The 17,000-nt window shown below is 45.6% G+C and overlaps 1 protein-coding gene across 6 annotated transcripts in view; it reads right to left on the bottom strand.

Moving 5' to 3' along the window:
• The window catches only part of LOC106557418 (microtubule cross-linking factor 3), a 33,023-nt gene extending 18,627 nt beyond the window's left edge, over positions 1-14,396 (bottom strand). For all 6 annotated transcript variants that reach the window (XR_001314113.2, XR_001314115.2, XM_014076667.2 and 3 more), the window contains exons 1-3: positions 14,086-14,396; positions 6,804-7,028; positions 4,452-4,610 (exon numbers count right to left, since the gene is read on the bottom strand). Coding sequence is in view for 4 of the 6 variants with exons in the window: in XM_014076667.2 (XP_013932142.2) it covers positions 4,452-4,610; positions 6,804-7,028; positions 14,086-14,310 (609 nt within the window). In the remaining 2 variants the exon portion in view is untranslated. The remainder of the gene's footprint in view (positions 1-4,451; positions 4,611-6,803; positions 7,029-14,085) is intronic.
• Between the last annotated feature and the right edge of the window lie 2,604 nt (positions 14,397-17,000).

Raw genomic sequence — 17,000 nt, 5'->3', positions numbered from 1 at the left:
ACCATTTGTGCTTTTTGATGCACATGCAAAACAAACTTGGTTTTGCATAATTTCAATAAACATAAATGATTAACAAGTGCTATATGTTAACCTTCCCAGTATAATCCTATTTGTCACTGATTTCTGAATTATGTTACAAACTTCTATTGACAATTCAGTAAGTCTGTGAAACAATTGAAGTATAAAATAGGACTAAAGAAGCAAAAAAAAATTCAATCCTTCATTATTTCATTGGTGTTCTCAAAATCCGATACTTATGTTTTACGAATTCGATTGATAGATGCAACATAAATCCATCTGTATAATAAGGATAGAAACATGTTTTCTTATTCAACTTGTGTATACTGTCTATACAATTTGAAAAATCCAAGGAATTGGACTCTGTCATACATCACCATGTGTAGATGATTCCCAAAGATGAACATGACAGCAGAAGAAATAAAAGATCTTGAAGAATATAAATCTTTGCAGAAGTATCAGAGCAAATGACGAAGGAAAATATATGCAATGCAGCTAGAGATAGATCATTTTTACAGCTCTATATTTTCGTTGCTATCCATAAGAATTGAAATAAAATATTTAGTTTTTGTTATGTTAACAACAAATAATGGAAGCCAACTAACCATCATTGGCTTATGATTCATAACTAGATTTTTAGATTTAGATTTTTAGATTTTATTAGTATTTATAGGCCGCCCTTTTCCCTGAGGGGACTCAGGGCGGCTTACATAAAATAAGGAAGGGAGGGTACAGACAATAGACACAAACAATACATAGAAGTAAAATAGTAAGCAACATTCATTCATCATTCGGGTGGGGACAAATTAGCTTTATCCCCAGGCCTGACGGGCTAGCCAGGTCTTAAGGGCTGTGCGGAAGGTCTGGACGGTGGTGAGGGTACGAATCTCCACGGGGAGATCGTTCCAAAGGGTCGGAGCTACTACTGAAAAGGCTCTTCTCCGTGTAGTTGCCAGACGGCACTGACTGGCAGATGGAACTCGGAGGAGGCCTAATCTATGCGATCTAATTGGTCGCAGGGAGGTAATTGGCAGGAGGCAGTCTCTCAAGTACGCAGATCCACTACCATGGAGGGCTTTATGAGTGACAAGTAGCACCTTGAAGCGCACCTGGAGATCAACAGGTAGCCAGCGCAGCTCGCGGAGGATAGGTGTTATGTGGGCGAACCGAGGTGCACCCACAATCACTCGCGCGGCCGCGTTCTGGACTAGCTGAAGTCGCCGGATGCTCTTCAAGGGCAGCCCCATGTAGAGCACATTGCAGTATTCCAGCCTAGAGGTTACAAGGGCCCGAGTGACTGTTGTGAGGGCCTCCCGGTTCAGGTAGGGTAACTAGAGGCAAACTGCTTTTTAAAGGCTAGATTTCATGAATATAAAGAATGAGACAATGTCAATCTCTGACAGCCACTTCAAGTTTTATTCAGTAAGCTAATGCCTACATTACAAAATCAGACACTTCATGTAGCATATCTCACAGACATTTCACCTCTGATATAATGAATTCAATAAATCAACAATCAGAACAGCTGGCAGAACTCACCTGTACAGGAATAGTATCTTAAAACAAAATAAAAATAAAATATTACGCTAGCACAACTATTCCCAAAATGTAGGATATTAGTTATTGTTTCTCAGCACTTGATAGTATCCATCTCTTCATCCCATCAAGACATCAACTAATACAGACTCATGGGACTGAAAATAACTTTCCTTCCACTTCTCTTTCTTTCGTGCCTTATTTACTTTCATACCAAATGCTTACTAAAACATGGAAGATTACATATCATTTTTATGATTTTCAGCTGGCTAAAAAGGGATAATGTTTTCTACTAGGAGTTTAAAACAAACAACTATTCTAAAGAAAAGTAAAATTAAACTACCCCCATTCTTCTAGTTACATATGCAAAAGCTTCCTGATCCAGGAATGGATGCAACTGGCATACAGCTTGAACGTGTACAAAGGACCTCTTAGCCATGACTGCCACCTACTCTTCAGGCAGGAGTCACAAGTCCAGAAGTATGCCCAGAATGGACACCAGATCTGAATGTGGAAATGCAACCTCATCCAGAATGAAAAATGGTAAATTCCTACATACAGGTGGCTACAAAACCCAAAGCCATTAAGTCTTGGCAGGGATGAGCTAAACTCTGTCACTCCCTATCCAAATCCCTACAATCTGTAGACATCAAGACAGGATGTTGGCAGCATCCCTTACATCATCAGGGATGGAGATACATAGTTAGGTAACATCAGCATTCTGATCATACCTCACCCAATGGCTATAATGACTTCATCCAATGGCTTCATGTTAACATTAAATTGGAGCAGAGAGAGTGTCCATTCTCCAATACCCTACAATTTGGGGGCTGAGGGTGGGCCCTAAATATTTAAGTATCCAATCAACATCAACTGATCAACTAAGTGGAACAGGAGCCAAGGTGGTACAGTGGTTAAATGTAGCACTGCAGGCTACTTCAGCTGACTGCAGTTCTGCAGTTCGGCTGTTCAAATCTCACCGGCTCAGGGTTGACTCAGCCTTCCATCCTTCCGAGGTGGGTAAAATGAGGACCCGGATTGTTGGGGGCAATATGCTGACTCTGTAAACCGCTTAGAGAGGGCTGAAAGCCCTATGAAGCGGTATATAAGTCTAACTGCTATTGCTATTGCTATTGCTAACTGAAACTGGCCACTGAAGAAAGAAGAGAACCATCTTAATACAGTGCTACCTATTCCCCCATAGCTGGTCCAGAAAGAAACCATGGTCACTGGTATTGAAGGGTGCCAAGCGGTCAAAAAAAGGAAAGATGGATGCATTATTGTATTCTGCTCTCGCCAAGGTTATCAAAAAGTACTATCAAAGTTGCCTCAGTCCCTTACCCATGCAGAAACCTGACTGGTATTGCACAACCATCTTGTTCGACAATCTTTCGTAAAAATGAAGATTGAATACTGGATAAAAATTATCCAGAATAGTTCATTTCAGGATTGGCTCCTTGAAAAAAAGGGCAGGCCAATGCTTCCTTGAGCGGCAGTGGCCTCATCCCCTCTTTTAAAGAAGAACTTGTCATAACTGAAACCCAACCACAATACCCTCTTGGAAACTTTTACCAACCAAGAAGAGCATAGATGCTCACAATCATAAGGACTCTGCCTGCTTTCTTGGACCAAATAAGTTTGAACTCTACCCAGATAACATGGCAAGACTCTCCCAAGCAACTCCATAGGACCTGTACTAAGATGGACATGCAACTACGAATAAATTTCAGCAATTTTGTCTGCTCTCCTCTGGATGGCCCTAAAAGTGTATCTCAAAGTTCCTTCCATTCAAGAGGGCTGGGCACCCTAAATGGGGCCACCTGTGATCAGCCATATGTGGATGCAATAAGGGTGGGGAAGTATTGATGCTTTGCCATCCTTACTGAAACAAGGTATGCCTGAATAGAAGCTCTCAGTCCTGTTAATTCTTCAAGTTAATTCTTTTTTCGCTACCAATAGTATTCTTGGAATCTCTTGATCCACTTCTCTTCCTCAGCTCTTCCATAAATCTACAGAGAGTGATCAGATCTACAAATGGAGGGAGGCCACATGGGCACAATCTAATACAAGGCCTCTTGAACTTTCCTATTCCAGATGACAATCGAAGCTTCAAGAGGACCTTGCAGCAGGCCCTCAGGAATAACTCCCAGTTCTAACTCCAAGGTCCATCACTCCATCCTCCTGGGGTGGACCATTGAATTTGGTGTCACCCCTCTGGAATGATCATCAGGGCATGACCTAATCAGGACAGGGGAGCTACATAAGAGTTCCCCAAATTTCCAGAGCATATTGCCACTACACAAAGAAGAAAACCAGATGAGGTGTATGTCCACTGTCTAGTATTCGGCCCTAGATGACCTGGGATAGGTCCATAGCTGTCACAATAGTCATGAACTCCCAGGCCACCTCCAAGTCTACTCTCAAGAATGCAGATTGAAGTTCCCTTGGAAAATGGAATCAAGGACTTCAGAGAGGTAGACTATTATGCAGCAGGCAGGGTTTTTCAATAGCAATAGTCCCAATAAATTGTTCAGTATTACTAATCCTATGACATTCATGCAATTCTTTAGTTGCACTTAAAAGACCATCCTGGGTTAAAGACTACAATTTTATATTTTTGAGCAGCATTTTTTTTGCCTTTAATTTTTCTGGAAACCAAAAGCCATTTCTCAAGATTCTCATTTCAAAAACAGATACAATGAATTTTTTAACAAATATACAAAGGCTGAAATGTCTCATCCTTGTTGTATAGGAAAATATCTACTTCTTCAAATTTCATCCATTTCTATACAGGTTTGGTTAGTCTTGTTATGAACCTTGGCTATGCATTTTCATTAATCATTAAAAGAGTGCTTATGAAATTCAGAGAATACAAATTGATAATAGAGAGAACCAACCTCTTTCATCTTGTCAAGTTCGTTTTGCAGAGCTTGCTTTGTAATTTCTACTTCTATTAATTGCTGTCGTAACTTTTCATTTTCATCTTCTGTGGTGGTGCGTTTTTCTTCCACATTTTCCAGCTCATGATGAAGTCTCACAGAAACATCTTTTGCAACCTAAGTGGAACATGATTAGAAACTTACAATAAATCTAATTATAGTCATACAATTATAGAAGCATATTTAGCAAAAAAAATGAAATGGCATAGATATTGTATTATAGAGGTAAGTATTGTATTTCAGTTATATTTCAATTCAATTCTGCTATATCAATATATTATTTTCCCAGTGATTAAAAAAATGGAAATATGACAGGTTCAGTTTGAACATGCAGGAATTTGTTTGATAATTTCTACAAAATTAGAATCTGAATGATTATATAACTGAGATGATACTGCACTTGGAATTCCCAAATCAAGGACCAACCCTCTGTTCATTATTATCAGTGAATATAATCTAACCAAAATTTAAATTTGAAATTCTTATCAGTAAAATATTCTCAGTAACAAATTGACCAGGCATCTGGATAAGTACTACTTTAACAGATGAGAATCATTTTATTGATAAGATTTAAGAAGCTCTCATATGTATTTATTTTTTTAAATGCTTTGTTTCTGGCATGCCACTATAAGATGGAATACTTATGAAGTATGTGAAAATGAGTTGTGAATTTTTTACTAAATTATATGTCAATGTATATTTTTCAGATTTAGTGCTTTCCCCACCATACACATTGATCTATATCTTAAACAATTTAATTAAAAGACAATTAGAACTGTGGTGTCGCAGTGATTAGAATGCAGTATTGCAGGCTATTTCTGCTGACTGTCAGCTTTCGAATCTCACCAGGCTCAAGGTTGACTCAGCCTTCCATCCTTCCGAAGTCGGTAAAATGAGGACCCAGATTGTTGGGGGCAATATGCTGACTGTAAACTGCTTAGAGAGGGCTGTGAAGCGGTATATGTCTAAGTGCTATTGCTATTTGTAACTGTACAACTTGATATTCTCTTCAAAATTTAACAGGCTGTTTCCTGATTTAGGTCTCTACCAATTACTATACCAATTCATTTAAAAAAATATATACATAATTTTATTCTAATATTTTTTTCAAAATAATACAACATAGCTCAGATTCAACTATATTCAAGTACAAACAAAGAAATATGCCATGTTGTAAAGTGAAAGTATCTAGGTAAACTGTTTTATTTATCTAGGCCTTCTCACTCTACCATAAAGATAAATGTTGTATTCTCTAGAACTGATTTATGCAAGGTATTGATGTTACCTGGATGGGTAATAAAACTTCTTCAATAAAACAACCAAGCTCAAAGAGCACCGGGAATACCACATTTCAATCCCGAACTATAGATATAGATAACTATAGATAATTCTCTTCAATTGGAATCATCACATTACTGTATGCTATTTGTCAAATTTATTTGTAAGATACTGCCTATCTTACTCTCAGGGTGACTTTGTGTTAGTTATTCTGTATTAGTTATTTATCTATTAGCATCCCGTGAGCAAATTTAAACTTTAAAAACTATGAGGCTTAAATTCCCATCTGGTCAGATATAAGCATCACTTACAAGAGCACTGATTTCTACACAGGTATGCATGAGAATGCTTTTTTGATCTAGTTCTTCTATATCAAATACAAAAAAAGAAGTGTTGGAAGCAATCATGAAGCTTTTATTTGCCAGAAAGATGCAACTGTGATTCATTTGCTTTTCAAAAAGCTGTCAATAAAATGCTAGCAATAAAAATAAAAATAATTTAATTGTCTGACAGCCTTACTACAAAAAAATCATAAAATTATAACTATATACCTCATTTTTATAAATATTCTAAAGATAAAGTTTAGATGCAAATCTGGTAAGGAAACGGGAAAATCTGTTTTACTTGTATCAAGTAATAGATCTATGTCCTTGATATTTTGATCAATTAACCACATTTATATTTTCCTATTGTGTTAAAGCATTTGTAGTATATTATCTACTTTTTCATATATTTAGATTAGAAGGAATATGTGAAGGAAGGTATGTGTGTCCCAAAAAGTTCAAAAAGGTTTCATTTCCATATAAAGTCACTCCTTTAAATAAGGATTGTGGCTCATATCATACAAAGGATCTTGAGAACAACTGTAAAAGCAATGGAGCTCAGAATACCTGGGGACTCACTCTCCAATTACTGGAAAAGGATAAATATACAAACAAGAATAATCTAAAAACAGACATTTTGCATTTAGTTTTTTTTAGGAAAGATCTCATTAATGTTCTATCACTTTGCCAACTTCGAACCCAGAAGTACCTTCAGATCCTGCTCCAAACTACGAAGAAGTTCTCCATCAATCTCTCCAGTTTGTGCATAACGAAGCCTTTTGCGCTCTGCCTTCCGAAGACGATACTGTAGAATCCTACAATTTTTGTTAGCCCTCTCCAATTCATGACGCATTTCCTGTAGCTGGCATGCATCCTCTTCAAAAAAGCTGTCCCTCATCTCATCCATCTCAGTTCTCATCTCATCTATCTCATTCTGGCATCCAATGAGAAGAGGTAGAAACACATTATACAATGGTACTTCGTATAGTTTTTTTAAAAAAGAAAAATGAGATTTAAGATAATTTATAGGCATTATATGCATTTTTTCAAGGAAATTGAGATTTAAGATTACACCAATATATCAGTTAATCCCTTGTGCATACTGAATGAGTATTACCATGCTTTGACACCCGTATCATTAATCTACAATAAAATCATAGTAGGTATTAATTATCCAATCTTGGCATCTGAAGTCCAAAGTATGTGTCAGTTTATCTATATGAGGATACTATAGATATTTCAAATCCACAACACAATATCAGAACTTAAAAATGAATGATGGTAAGCAATGTTATCAATAATCGTACAGTATAGTTTGATTTTTAAACAGATCTTTTAAACCTATTATTTTCTCTGCAGTAGAAATAAACTGTGGTGTAAAAAAGTATTATGTTCTGAAAAATAAAATAAAATAATATTTTATTCAGTATTCTTTTTAACATGCTAGAACAAGATCGTTTCTCAACATATCAATCATTAATCATTTTACAAAATTGACCGTTGTCTTACCTGAACGGTCCTTCTATGGGTGCTGCGAAGGGAATCCAATCATGGGTTAACTTAGCCTTCTAGCCTTGAGACTGAGTATGCAAATATCAAAGTTACGCCTCCTCTGACTGGACTTCCGTTTCCTCCCCAGTTCTTATTACGAAGTCCACCGAAGAAGCATTATGTCAATCCTCAAACAAGCCGCAAGTCATCCGGCACTACGGAGTCAAGTCCAGTCAGTAACAAGTCAGAGAGTCACAGTCAATGGAGCCCTGACCAGCCGAAGCTGCGGGCGGGTTTGGATTCCCTTCGCAGCACCCATAGAAGGACCGTTCAGGTAAGACAACGGTCATTCTCCTGTGTGCTGCTCCGGGAATCCAATCATGGGATATATCAAAGCAATGAACTCCCAGGGCGGGAGCTAGGCTGGTCAGGCTCCTCCGCAGACGGAAGGACCCTTTGCAACACTCTCCGCCCAAAGGACGCCTCGGCCGAGGCGAAGACATCAATCTTGTAGTGGCGAATAAAAGGCGAGGGGGATGCCCAAGTGGCCGCCCTGCAAATCTCTTCCACAGACGCTTGCGTCGCCCAGGCCGCTGTGGTGGCCGCACTCCTGGTGGAATGAGGAGTGATTCGCCTTGGAACCGGTCTGGAGTGGGTGTCATACGCCAACGCAATGCAAGCTTTCAACCATCGGCCGATGGTGTGGGAGGACACCTTCTGTCCCATTGAAGATGGCTGGAAGGAGACGAACAGGGCCTCCGATCTTCGGAACGACGCCGTGCGCTTCACATAGCGACGAAGAGCCCTGCGCACATCCAGATGGTGCCACTGACGTTCCCGCGGATGAGACGGGTGAGGACAAAAGTCCGGCAGGACAAGTTCTTGAGTTCTGTGAAACAACGAGTTTATCTTTGGAAGAAAGGTCGGATCCAAACGAAGCACTACCTTGTTCGGGTGGAAGATGCAAAGATCTGCACGAACCGAAAGGGCTGCTAGCTCCGACACCCTCCTGGCCGATGTTATGGCCACCAGGAAAGCCGTCTTGAGTGTCAGCAAGCGGAGGCTGATGGAATGTAGAGGCTCAAAGGGGGCAGCTGTAAGGGCCCTGAGAACCAAGGTCAAATCCCACGTGGGATAACGATGTACCGTCGGCGGTCGTAAGTTGGAAGCACCCTTAAGGAAGGTTCGAACTCGCAAGTGCTGGGATAAGGAGCGGCCTTGGCCACCCCCGACCACCGTTGACAAGGCTGTGACCTGCCGGCGAAGTGTGTTTGGTGCCAACCCCTTGTTGAGGCCGGACTGCAAGAAATCCAGAACCTGGGGCACCGAGGCCTTGATGGGATCGACCCCGGTGCGTCGGCACCAGCGGCAGAAGGCCTGCCAGGTAGCTTCGTAAATACGGGTAGTCGACGGGCGACGGGCCGCTTGAATTGTAGAGATGACTTCGTCTGAATAGTGGAGGGCCGCTAGCATCTCCCGCTCACGTGCCACACGGCTAACTGCAACAGCTGAGGGCCCGGGTGCCGGAGAGCCCCTTGGTGGAGCTGAATCTTGTCGTCCGGGATCCTCCAAGGACGCGAAACGGACAGATGGACGAGGTCTGCGTACCAGGGACGTCTGGGCCACATTGGAGCGACCAGCAGCACTTCCGCCTGTTCTGTCAAGATCTTCTGAATGACCGACGGAAGGATCGGGAGAGGAGGAAAGGCATAGAGAAGGCCGGCCGGCCAACGGCTGCGTAGAGCGTCTACCCCCTCCGCCCCCGGAGCCTGGTATCGGGAGTAAAACCGGGGAAGTTGTGCGTTGTGCGGGTGAGCGAACAGATCCACCTCGGGCAGGCCGAAGCGGCGAGAGAGCTCCTGGAAGAGAATGGGGTGGAGCTGCCACTCCCCCTGATCCACAGTCGCTCTGCTCAGCCAGTCCGCCTGAGTGTTGGCTTCGCCCGAGATGTGCTCCGCCCGAATCGATGAGAGCCTGGGCTCCGCCCAATGGAACAACCTTTCCGCTTCCAGCATCAGAGCTCTGGACTGCGTTCCCCCTTGGCGGTTGATGTGAGCCTTGGAGGCCACATTGTCGGTCAGGATTAACACATGGTGATGAGATACAATGTCCCGAAATTCCAGGAGAGCCAGACGGATGGCCCGCAACTCCAGCCAGTTTATGCTGTTCGCCAGCTCCTGATCCGACCATCGACCTTGGGCCACCTTGTCCAGGGCATGGGCCCCCCATCCGAATAAGCTGGCGTCCGTTGTAACTTGAACTCGGTCCGGCTCCTTGAATGGACATCCCCTGAGGAGCCTGGACGACATCCACCAATGCAGGGACCGCCTGGCCTTGCCCGGGAGCTGCACCTTGATGTGGGAATGACTGGTATGCGCTCTTTGGAAGGGCAGCAGGAACCACTGGAGAGGACGCGCATGGAACCTGGCCCAGGGCACCACGCTGATGCAGGAGATCATCTTCCCTAGCAGTTTGGAAAGCGACAGCAGCGGTACTCGCCGATGGGATAGCGCATGATGCGCTAGGCGGTATATGCTCTGCCTCCTTTCCGGGGACAGGAAAACCTCGCACGACATCGAGTTGATGGTGGTTCCCAGATGAAGGAGGGACGTGGTTGGGCGCAGGTGGCTCTTGGGCAGATTGAGGACAAAGCCATGGTCCCGCAATGCGTCCATCGTGACCTGTAGGTCTCGGAGGGCCTGATCTCGAGAGGACGACAGCACCAACACGTCGTCCAAATAACAATTGATGCGTATTGGAATTGAGCGAAGGGAGGCTGCCAATACCGCCAGAAGCTTGGTGAACGTGCGCGGGGCCGAGGAAAGGCCGAATGGCAAGGCCCGGTATTGATAATGACGGCCGTTGAAGTGAAACCGCAGGAACTTCCGATGTGCCGGATGAATGGGCACATGGAGGTACGCTTCTTTGATGTCTATGGAAGTCATCATGTCGCCTTGGCGGATGGAAGCCAATATGCTCTTCAGAGAGTGCATTTTGAATTTTTGGTATTTGATATACTGATTGAGCTGTTTCAAATCTAGGATTGCCCTCCATCCCCCGGAGTTCTTTGGTACTAGGAACAAGATGGAATAAAACCCTAGGCCTCCCTGCCCTTTGGGAACTTGTTCTATGGCCCTGATGGTGAGAAGATGAGATATCTCGGTGTCCATAAGGCGCCGCTTTGACGGGCACCTGGGCACAGGGCACCTGATGAACCTCCTCGGGGGGATGGATAGAAATTCTAGCGTGAGACCCAAACTCACTACTTGAAGGGCCCAGGCGTCTGACGTGAGCTCCGCCCACCGGTGGGCGAAGGCCAAGAGACGTCCTCCTATGGGCCCTACCTCCTGCGAGTCAGCGGTATCTGCGAAAGGATCGGTTGCCCGCTCCTCGGAATGACCGTCTACTCTGCGCCTGACTCTGCTGGCGCCCCCTGTCTCTGGCCCCGGCTCGGTCCTGGCCACGGTCCTGTGCCTGGGAGAACCCCCTGGTATAGTTGGGGACATAGGGGGCAGAGGTAAACCCCGAGTCCCCAGACCGAAAGGGCTGCCGTCTACCATAAGGCTGTGGCCTTCTGGCCACACGGGCACTTGTGGAGGGAAGCACCCTACGTCTGTCCCGAGTCTCAATGAGAATTGGATCCAGCACTGAACCAAACAAGGCCCCGCCCTTAAAGGGCGTGGATGCTAGACGCCACTTGGATTTGATATCAGCTTGCCAGTGGCGGAGCCAGAGCAAACGGCGAGAAGCCACATTGGAAGCCACGGCTCGGGAAGCAAACTTTGCCGCGCTAAGGGTGGCATCAGCAGAAAACTCTAGGGCCGCTATCAGTTTGGTGACATCCTGATGGAGGCGCAGTTCCTCCGGATCCAGCCTTTCCTGTAGCTGTCTCAGCCAAACTAAAGAAGTCCTATTAAAGAAGGAAGCTGCAGTGGCTGATCGCAAGGCCCACGCTGCTGCCTGATGAGTCTTGCGAAGGACCGATTCGGCCTTGCGGTCCTCGGCCTTCAATCCTTCCGAAATTTCAGAAGGAATTAACGCCGGTGAAGCAAGAGCAGCTATGGGAGCATCCACTGTGGGAAACTGCAGGAGGGCCTCCAACTCTGGGGAAGATGTGAAAAGCTTCCTATCACCAGACCCAGGGGGCTTAACCGCGGTCGGCTCATCCCACTGCTTTTGGATCAAATCAAGAAAAAGCTTGGGAGATGGGATAAAATCCTGCAGAGCCACCTGCTCAGCAAAGAGCCGCTCGGTGGCATCCAGGCCCACAGCAGCACTTTCTGCAGAAATTGCCTCCCCCATGTGGGTGGTAGTCTTGGCCTTATATAGCAGGGATTTGAAAAGAGTGTGCCTGAAAAGCCCAGGGGGCGGAGGCTGGTCCACAGGAAGGCCCTCGTCACCAGAGAGTTCCCTATCCTGGATTTCACCTTCCTCCACTAAAGGAGACTGTGCGCTAAACACAGAGTGTAAAGGGGAAGGAGGATCAGTTTGCAGAATGGAAGAATCCCCTTGTACTGCTTGGGGAGCCAGGCCTGAGTAGGCCAGAGTAGGCCTGGAGACCTGGGATCTACGTGCTAATTCCGCATCCACCCCTCTGGAAATAGCCTCTGAGATCATGCTGTAGAATTCAGCAGAAAGGCCCAAATCCTGGCCCTCCAGAGGCCTGAGGCCTGCAGCTGTGGGGGTGAACGTGGCAGAGGGCCCAGCGCGTGGAGGTGAACGAAGAGAAGCCCCACTAGCCTCCGAAATAATTGGGGGAGAACGAGGCCCGAAAGCCCCTACCTCAGGAATAGGGCCCTGGGGAAGCTGAATATCAGGAGACCAACCCTGCTCAACAACCCTCACCGGAGACACAGGCTGCTGAACCAAAACCGGAGGGGAAGAAATGGGAGCCCCAGATGCCTTGGGGGGAACTTTGGCCTTGTCCTTGCGCTTGTGCGACTTATCCCGAACAGTAGATGAGGCTCGAGGCCTACTAGTAGAGGCCCTGGTCGCGGCCCTGTTGGGCCCAGGGCTGGCCCCTCCCTCGCCAGGGGAGCGGGGCTCAGAAACTGGCCGGACAGTACCTTGCAATTGATCAGCCATGATATGAATTTGAAAGAGCTCAATCAGCGAGACAAAGGAATGCAATTGAAAGCACTTCGCCAAGAACGCCACGTGGAAGCAGAGACCAAGAGAAGCGACCTCCTCCCTGAGTCAGCAAACTCGAGTGAGGGAAAAGGGAGGGGCGGAAGCAGTGCGCAGACTCAAGCGCGCGAACAAAATCTGCCTTCTCATCCCAGGCGTTAGAGCGCATGCGTGAAAAGCGCTTCCAAATAAGGTCACCGGCTTCAAAGGCGCGAAATTCAAAGGAACCGCAGGGGAAATTCCCAAACAGCCGATCCGTATAATCCTCCGGCAGCCGCTCCAGCGAGGGCACAAAGGAGGGAGGCGGGGAGGGGGGGAGCCCGCTCCGACAAGCCAAAGCCTCGGATCTGACCGCGCCCGCGGGCGGGTGCTATCCGGCAGGGGTGGCAGCGCTGGGAGACTCAGCTTCCTTGCGCGCTGATGATAAGGGAGGGCAGGCGGAGAACGCCCCACTCCAGCTGCAGCGATCCGATATCGCTTTAAGGGAAATAGCGAGGGAGGAATCTGCTGACAGCAATCTGCCGCTTTACCTCCAATCCAGTAAGAAATCCACAGTGAAAAACCAAGTAATTTCATCCTTAACCCTGAAATATTAGCAATTAATCAAGAGAGCGTTGAAAATAAGTCTCGTAGGCTTGACTGAGTAATAAGGACTGGGGAGGAAACGGAAGTCCAGTCAGAGGAGGCGTAACTTTGATATTTGCATACTCAGTCTCAAGGCTAGAAGGCTAAGTTAACCCATGATTGGATTCCCGGAGCAGCACACAGGAGAAGTACGCAGTAATTGAGACGCATGGACCAGAGAAGCACAGCTGCACAAACAATGTGTCTTTTTCCACCGTAAAAATTACCTACAGAAAATCACAGGTTGGGCTATCACACTCCTGTAAATCTTAAAATGCTTTGTTTAAGTTGGTTTGGAATGCCATATGGGCCTATCCATTGTGGCCTGCCATATAAAGGACCACAATGATTCCATGCAAATGGATAAGGCCCAGGGAAAAAACCCATAGCTTTAAAACATCTTATTTATCATATCTGAAATGGTCCAGGCCACACTTCAACATCTATTAACAAATTGGGGGAAAGGGAAGGGTAGAAGCCTCACCTCTAGAAAACAGAAAGGAGAGTTTTGACCGATGATATTCCTGGGCAATACGTGATGTGAGGTAGGGCAAGCAACATTAATACTCCCCCACCACCACCAAACGCAGCTAGGAAAACAGATGGACGAAGGGCCCTATTTGCTCAATTGCTCGCCTGTAATGTAATATGGGTTCTTGTTTGGAGAATAAAAGATCCCCCATCCTCAATTCAGCCTGTGCCACACCTTTCTCCCCCCCCCCTCACCACCACCTGCCACCCCCGTTCACCTTGAGGGTGTCGTTCTCCTCCCGCAGTTTCTCCACCTCCTCCAGCAGTTCCTGAGGCCGCCGTGGGTTCATGCTGGGGACGCCATCCGGGGCCCGGCCACGGCCATTGCCCTCTCCGACTCCTCCCGGCGCCATTGGCGAGGGGGTGGAAGAAGAGGGGGAGGAGGAGGCGGCGGCGGCCGCGGAGGGGGCACCGCCGTCCAGGTCGCCTCCTGGGCTTTGCATCTGGGTTGCCGCGCCACCCTTTTCTCGAACGGGAGGTGTTCACTTTGCAAGCATCCTTGTGCTTGGCTGCCGCCGACGCCCACCCCCCCCCCCACCCCGCGCCGGGGCCCAGCCCAGCCCAGCCCAGCCCTGCCCAGCGAGAAGATGGAGAAGCCGGGCCGCCTCTCTCGCCCGCTACAAGAAGCCGCTTCCAGTTGCTGGGCGACACAGCAGAAAGACAGTGTCCCCCCTTCCACCCCCCCTCCACACACACACCCTCCGGCTTTGCCCCGGTCCCGTGTGGCGGCTGACGGCGCTGCGAGCTTGACGTGTCTGTGAGGTCTCTGCCGCTTGGCGGCGGCCTGTCCCCTCCCACTCCTCCTCCTCCCCCACCCTCAGCCCAGCCGGGATGCGGCCGTGACTGCTGCCGCGCCGGTAGAGGGTGCCCGGCAATGGGGTTCTGGAGGCAGTCGCCGCCGCCACAACAACAACACAGCTGCCGGGGCGTCTGTGCCCGGGGGGCGGTGATTAACAGCTGGGGAGAGGAAGGCGTCGCGCGATGGAAGGGATGCCCTCGCAGCTTCTCCTTTCGGCGGCTGGAAGGATGGCAAGCGGGTCCAGCAAAAGCTCCGTCTCTTCCCCTCTTCCTGAGATGCTGGCTGTCGCCGTTTCCCTGTGGGAAAGGCCCGGCTCTTTTCCAAGTCCTGCGCGTTGTCTGAGGGCTTGCGTGGAAATCACTGCAGTACCGTTTTAGAGACAAACTGCTGAACCTAAGGCAAAGTTTGAATCCCTCGTATTTAATCCCTGTTAAAACAACATTCTTTGGACTAAGTCGGTGACACTTCAGAGTCGCTGGTTTTAGGAATCAATCTTCTTTGTTGCAGGATTTCTTATTTATTTTGAAGGGAAGGTCTGTGGTGCTGAAGGAACCGATAAAACTGTTCTTTTTTATCTTCAAATTCTTTCAATTAAAAAAGAGTGAAGCTAGTGTGCTGTAGTAGAGCACCTGCTTCAAGCATCAACTGTCTTTCCAAAAAATATTGCCAGGCCTCACGTGCATTCTGGAAGCAATTTGGATACATAAAAATGAAAGGGGGCTGTATTCCATTGTTTTGTTTTGGAATCCATCTATTTCAGAAAAAGAGAAAGCAAGAGTGATACAGGACTTTTGCATTCTAGTATGGAAATGTTGCTTAGCTTTATCTATCAAGGCAACAATTCTTTGAAGATGGCCAACAGGTTCCACCACAAAATCGCGGAGGACAAAATCGCGCTCGACGAAAGCGCGCATTTGACGTCATCACAGCGCGACGAAAACATCGCGCTGTGATCGAAAAATGTAAAAATAAAGCTAAAACCTTACCCTAACCCCCCCAAACCTAACCCTAAACCTAACCCTAACCCTAACCCTAACCCTTAACCTAACCCTAAATCTAACCCTAAACCTAACCGTTAACGTAACGCTAAACCTAACGCTAACCCTTAACCTAACGCTAAACGTAACCCTAACGCTCTAAACCTAACCCTAACCCTTAACCTAACCCTAACCCTAACCCTAACCCTAACCCTTACCTTTATGTGAATCGGCTTGCTTTAATTTTAATTTTATTTCAATTTTTAATTTTTTTCGTCGCGCTGTGATGACGTCACATGCGCGCTTTCGTCGAGTGCGCTTTTGTCCTCCGCGGTTTTGACGGGTCACGGGCCAACATGCTTGAGAACAGCAAATGTGCTCTCACAACCAAATGATTGGCACCATTCTATTTATTCAGAAGATGCTGAAATAATATTAGTCTAATATTAAATATTAAGATTATATAATATGAATATAATATGAAACTTGATTAGTTCTAGAAGTGAGTTACCTGCTAACAAACTTTGCAATTTTCAGGAAAGACCAAGCTTTAATGGTTAGAATGACAACCAAGGATTTGGATGACCTACATACAAATCCCTACTTTGCTTTGAAGTTCACAGTATAGCTTTGACTTGGTGATAATATCTCAGCCTGACTTAGGGTAAATCAATGCCCTAAAAGAGAGAACAATATATTATTTCAAGTTCCTAGAAAAAAAGACAATATATAAATGTCTTAAGAGTTGGAGAAATACTGTTACACTTCTTTTATTTATTTAGTTATTAAATTTGCTTCCCAGAGTTGTTTTGTTACAAGATGTATGGCAAATAAATTTAATAAATAAATAAAATGTAACAGTATTTTTTCAACCCTAACCCTTGGACATCCCACTTTTTAGAGTCTCCAATCCAATGATGAATAATGTAGCCTAGCAAAATAATATCTAATACTTCATAAATAAAACCAATTTATTGAAAATGGTATCAGGTCAAAAGGCGACACATATATATTAAATGTTTATCTAAATATAGAAACCCTTCTACAAATTTCATTACACATATTATTTCACTTCTTCACAAGATAAGGAGTCCTAATGACAACAGTGCATCACAACTAGGATTTTCTAATTCAAAAAGGGAGAACACTTACTGTATTTATTATGGATGTAAATTTACTGTTAGTTAATACATTTATATTTTAATGCTATATTGTTACAATAACTTAAAAGATTGGAAAGGAGACAGGTCAGTCATGAAAAATTCAGAGGAAAAAAAGTACAATATTGAGAAGAAATAAACCATAGTTGAGTTCCAGCTTCAAAAGGAGAGAAAGGGTAATGGAAAAATAAGAATTT

Source organism: Thamnophis sirtalis, unplaced genomic scaffold (genome assembly GCF_051295495.1).
Source record: "Thamnophis sirtalis isolate CommonGarterSnake01/CBP01778 unplaced genomic scaffold, rThaSir2_p1.2 scaffold_6, whole genome shotgun sequence".
In the NCBI taxonomy this organism is placed as follows: domain Eukaryota; kingdom Metazoa; phylum Chordata; class Lepidosauria; order Squamata; family Natricidae; genus Thamnophis; species Thamnophis sirtalis.
This window is presented reverse-complemented; position numbering and strand designations above follow the sequence as displayed.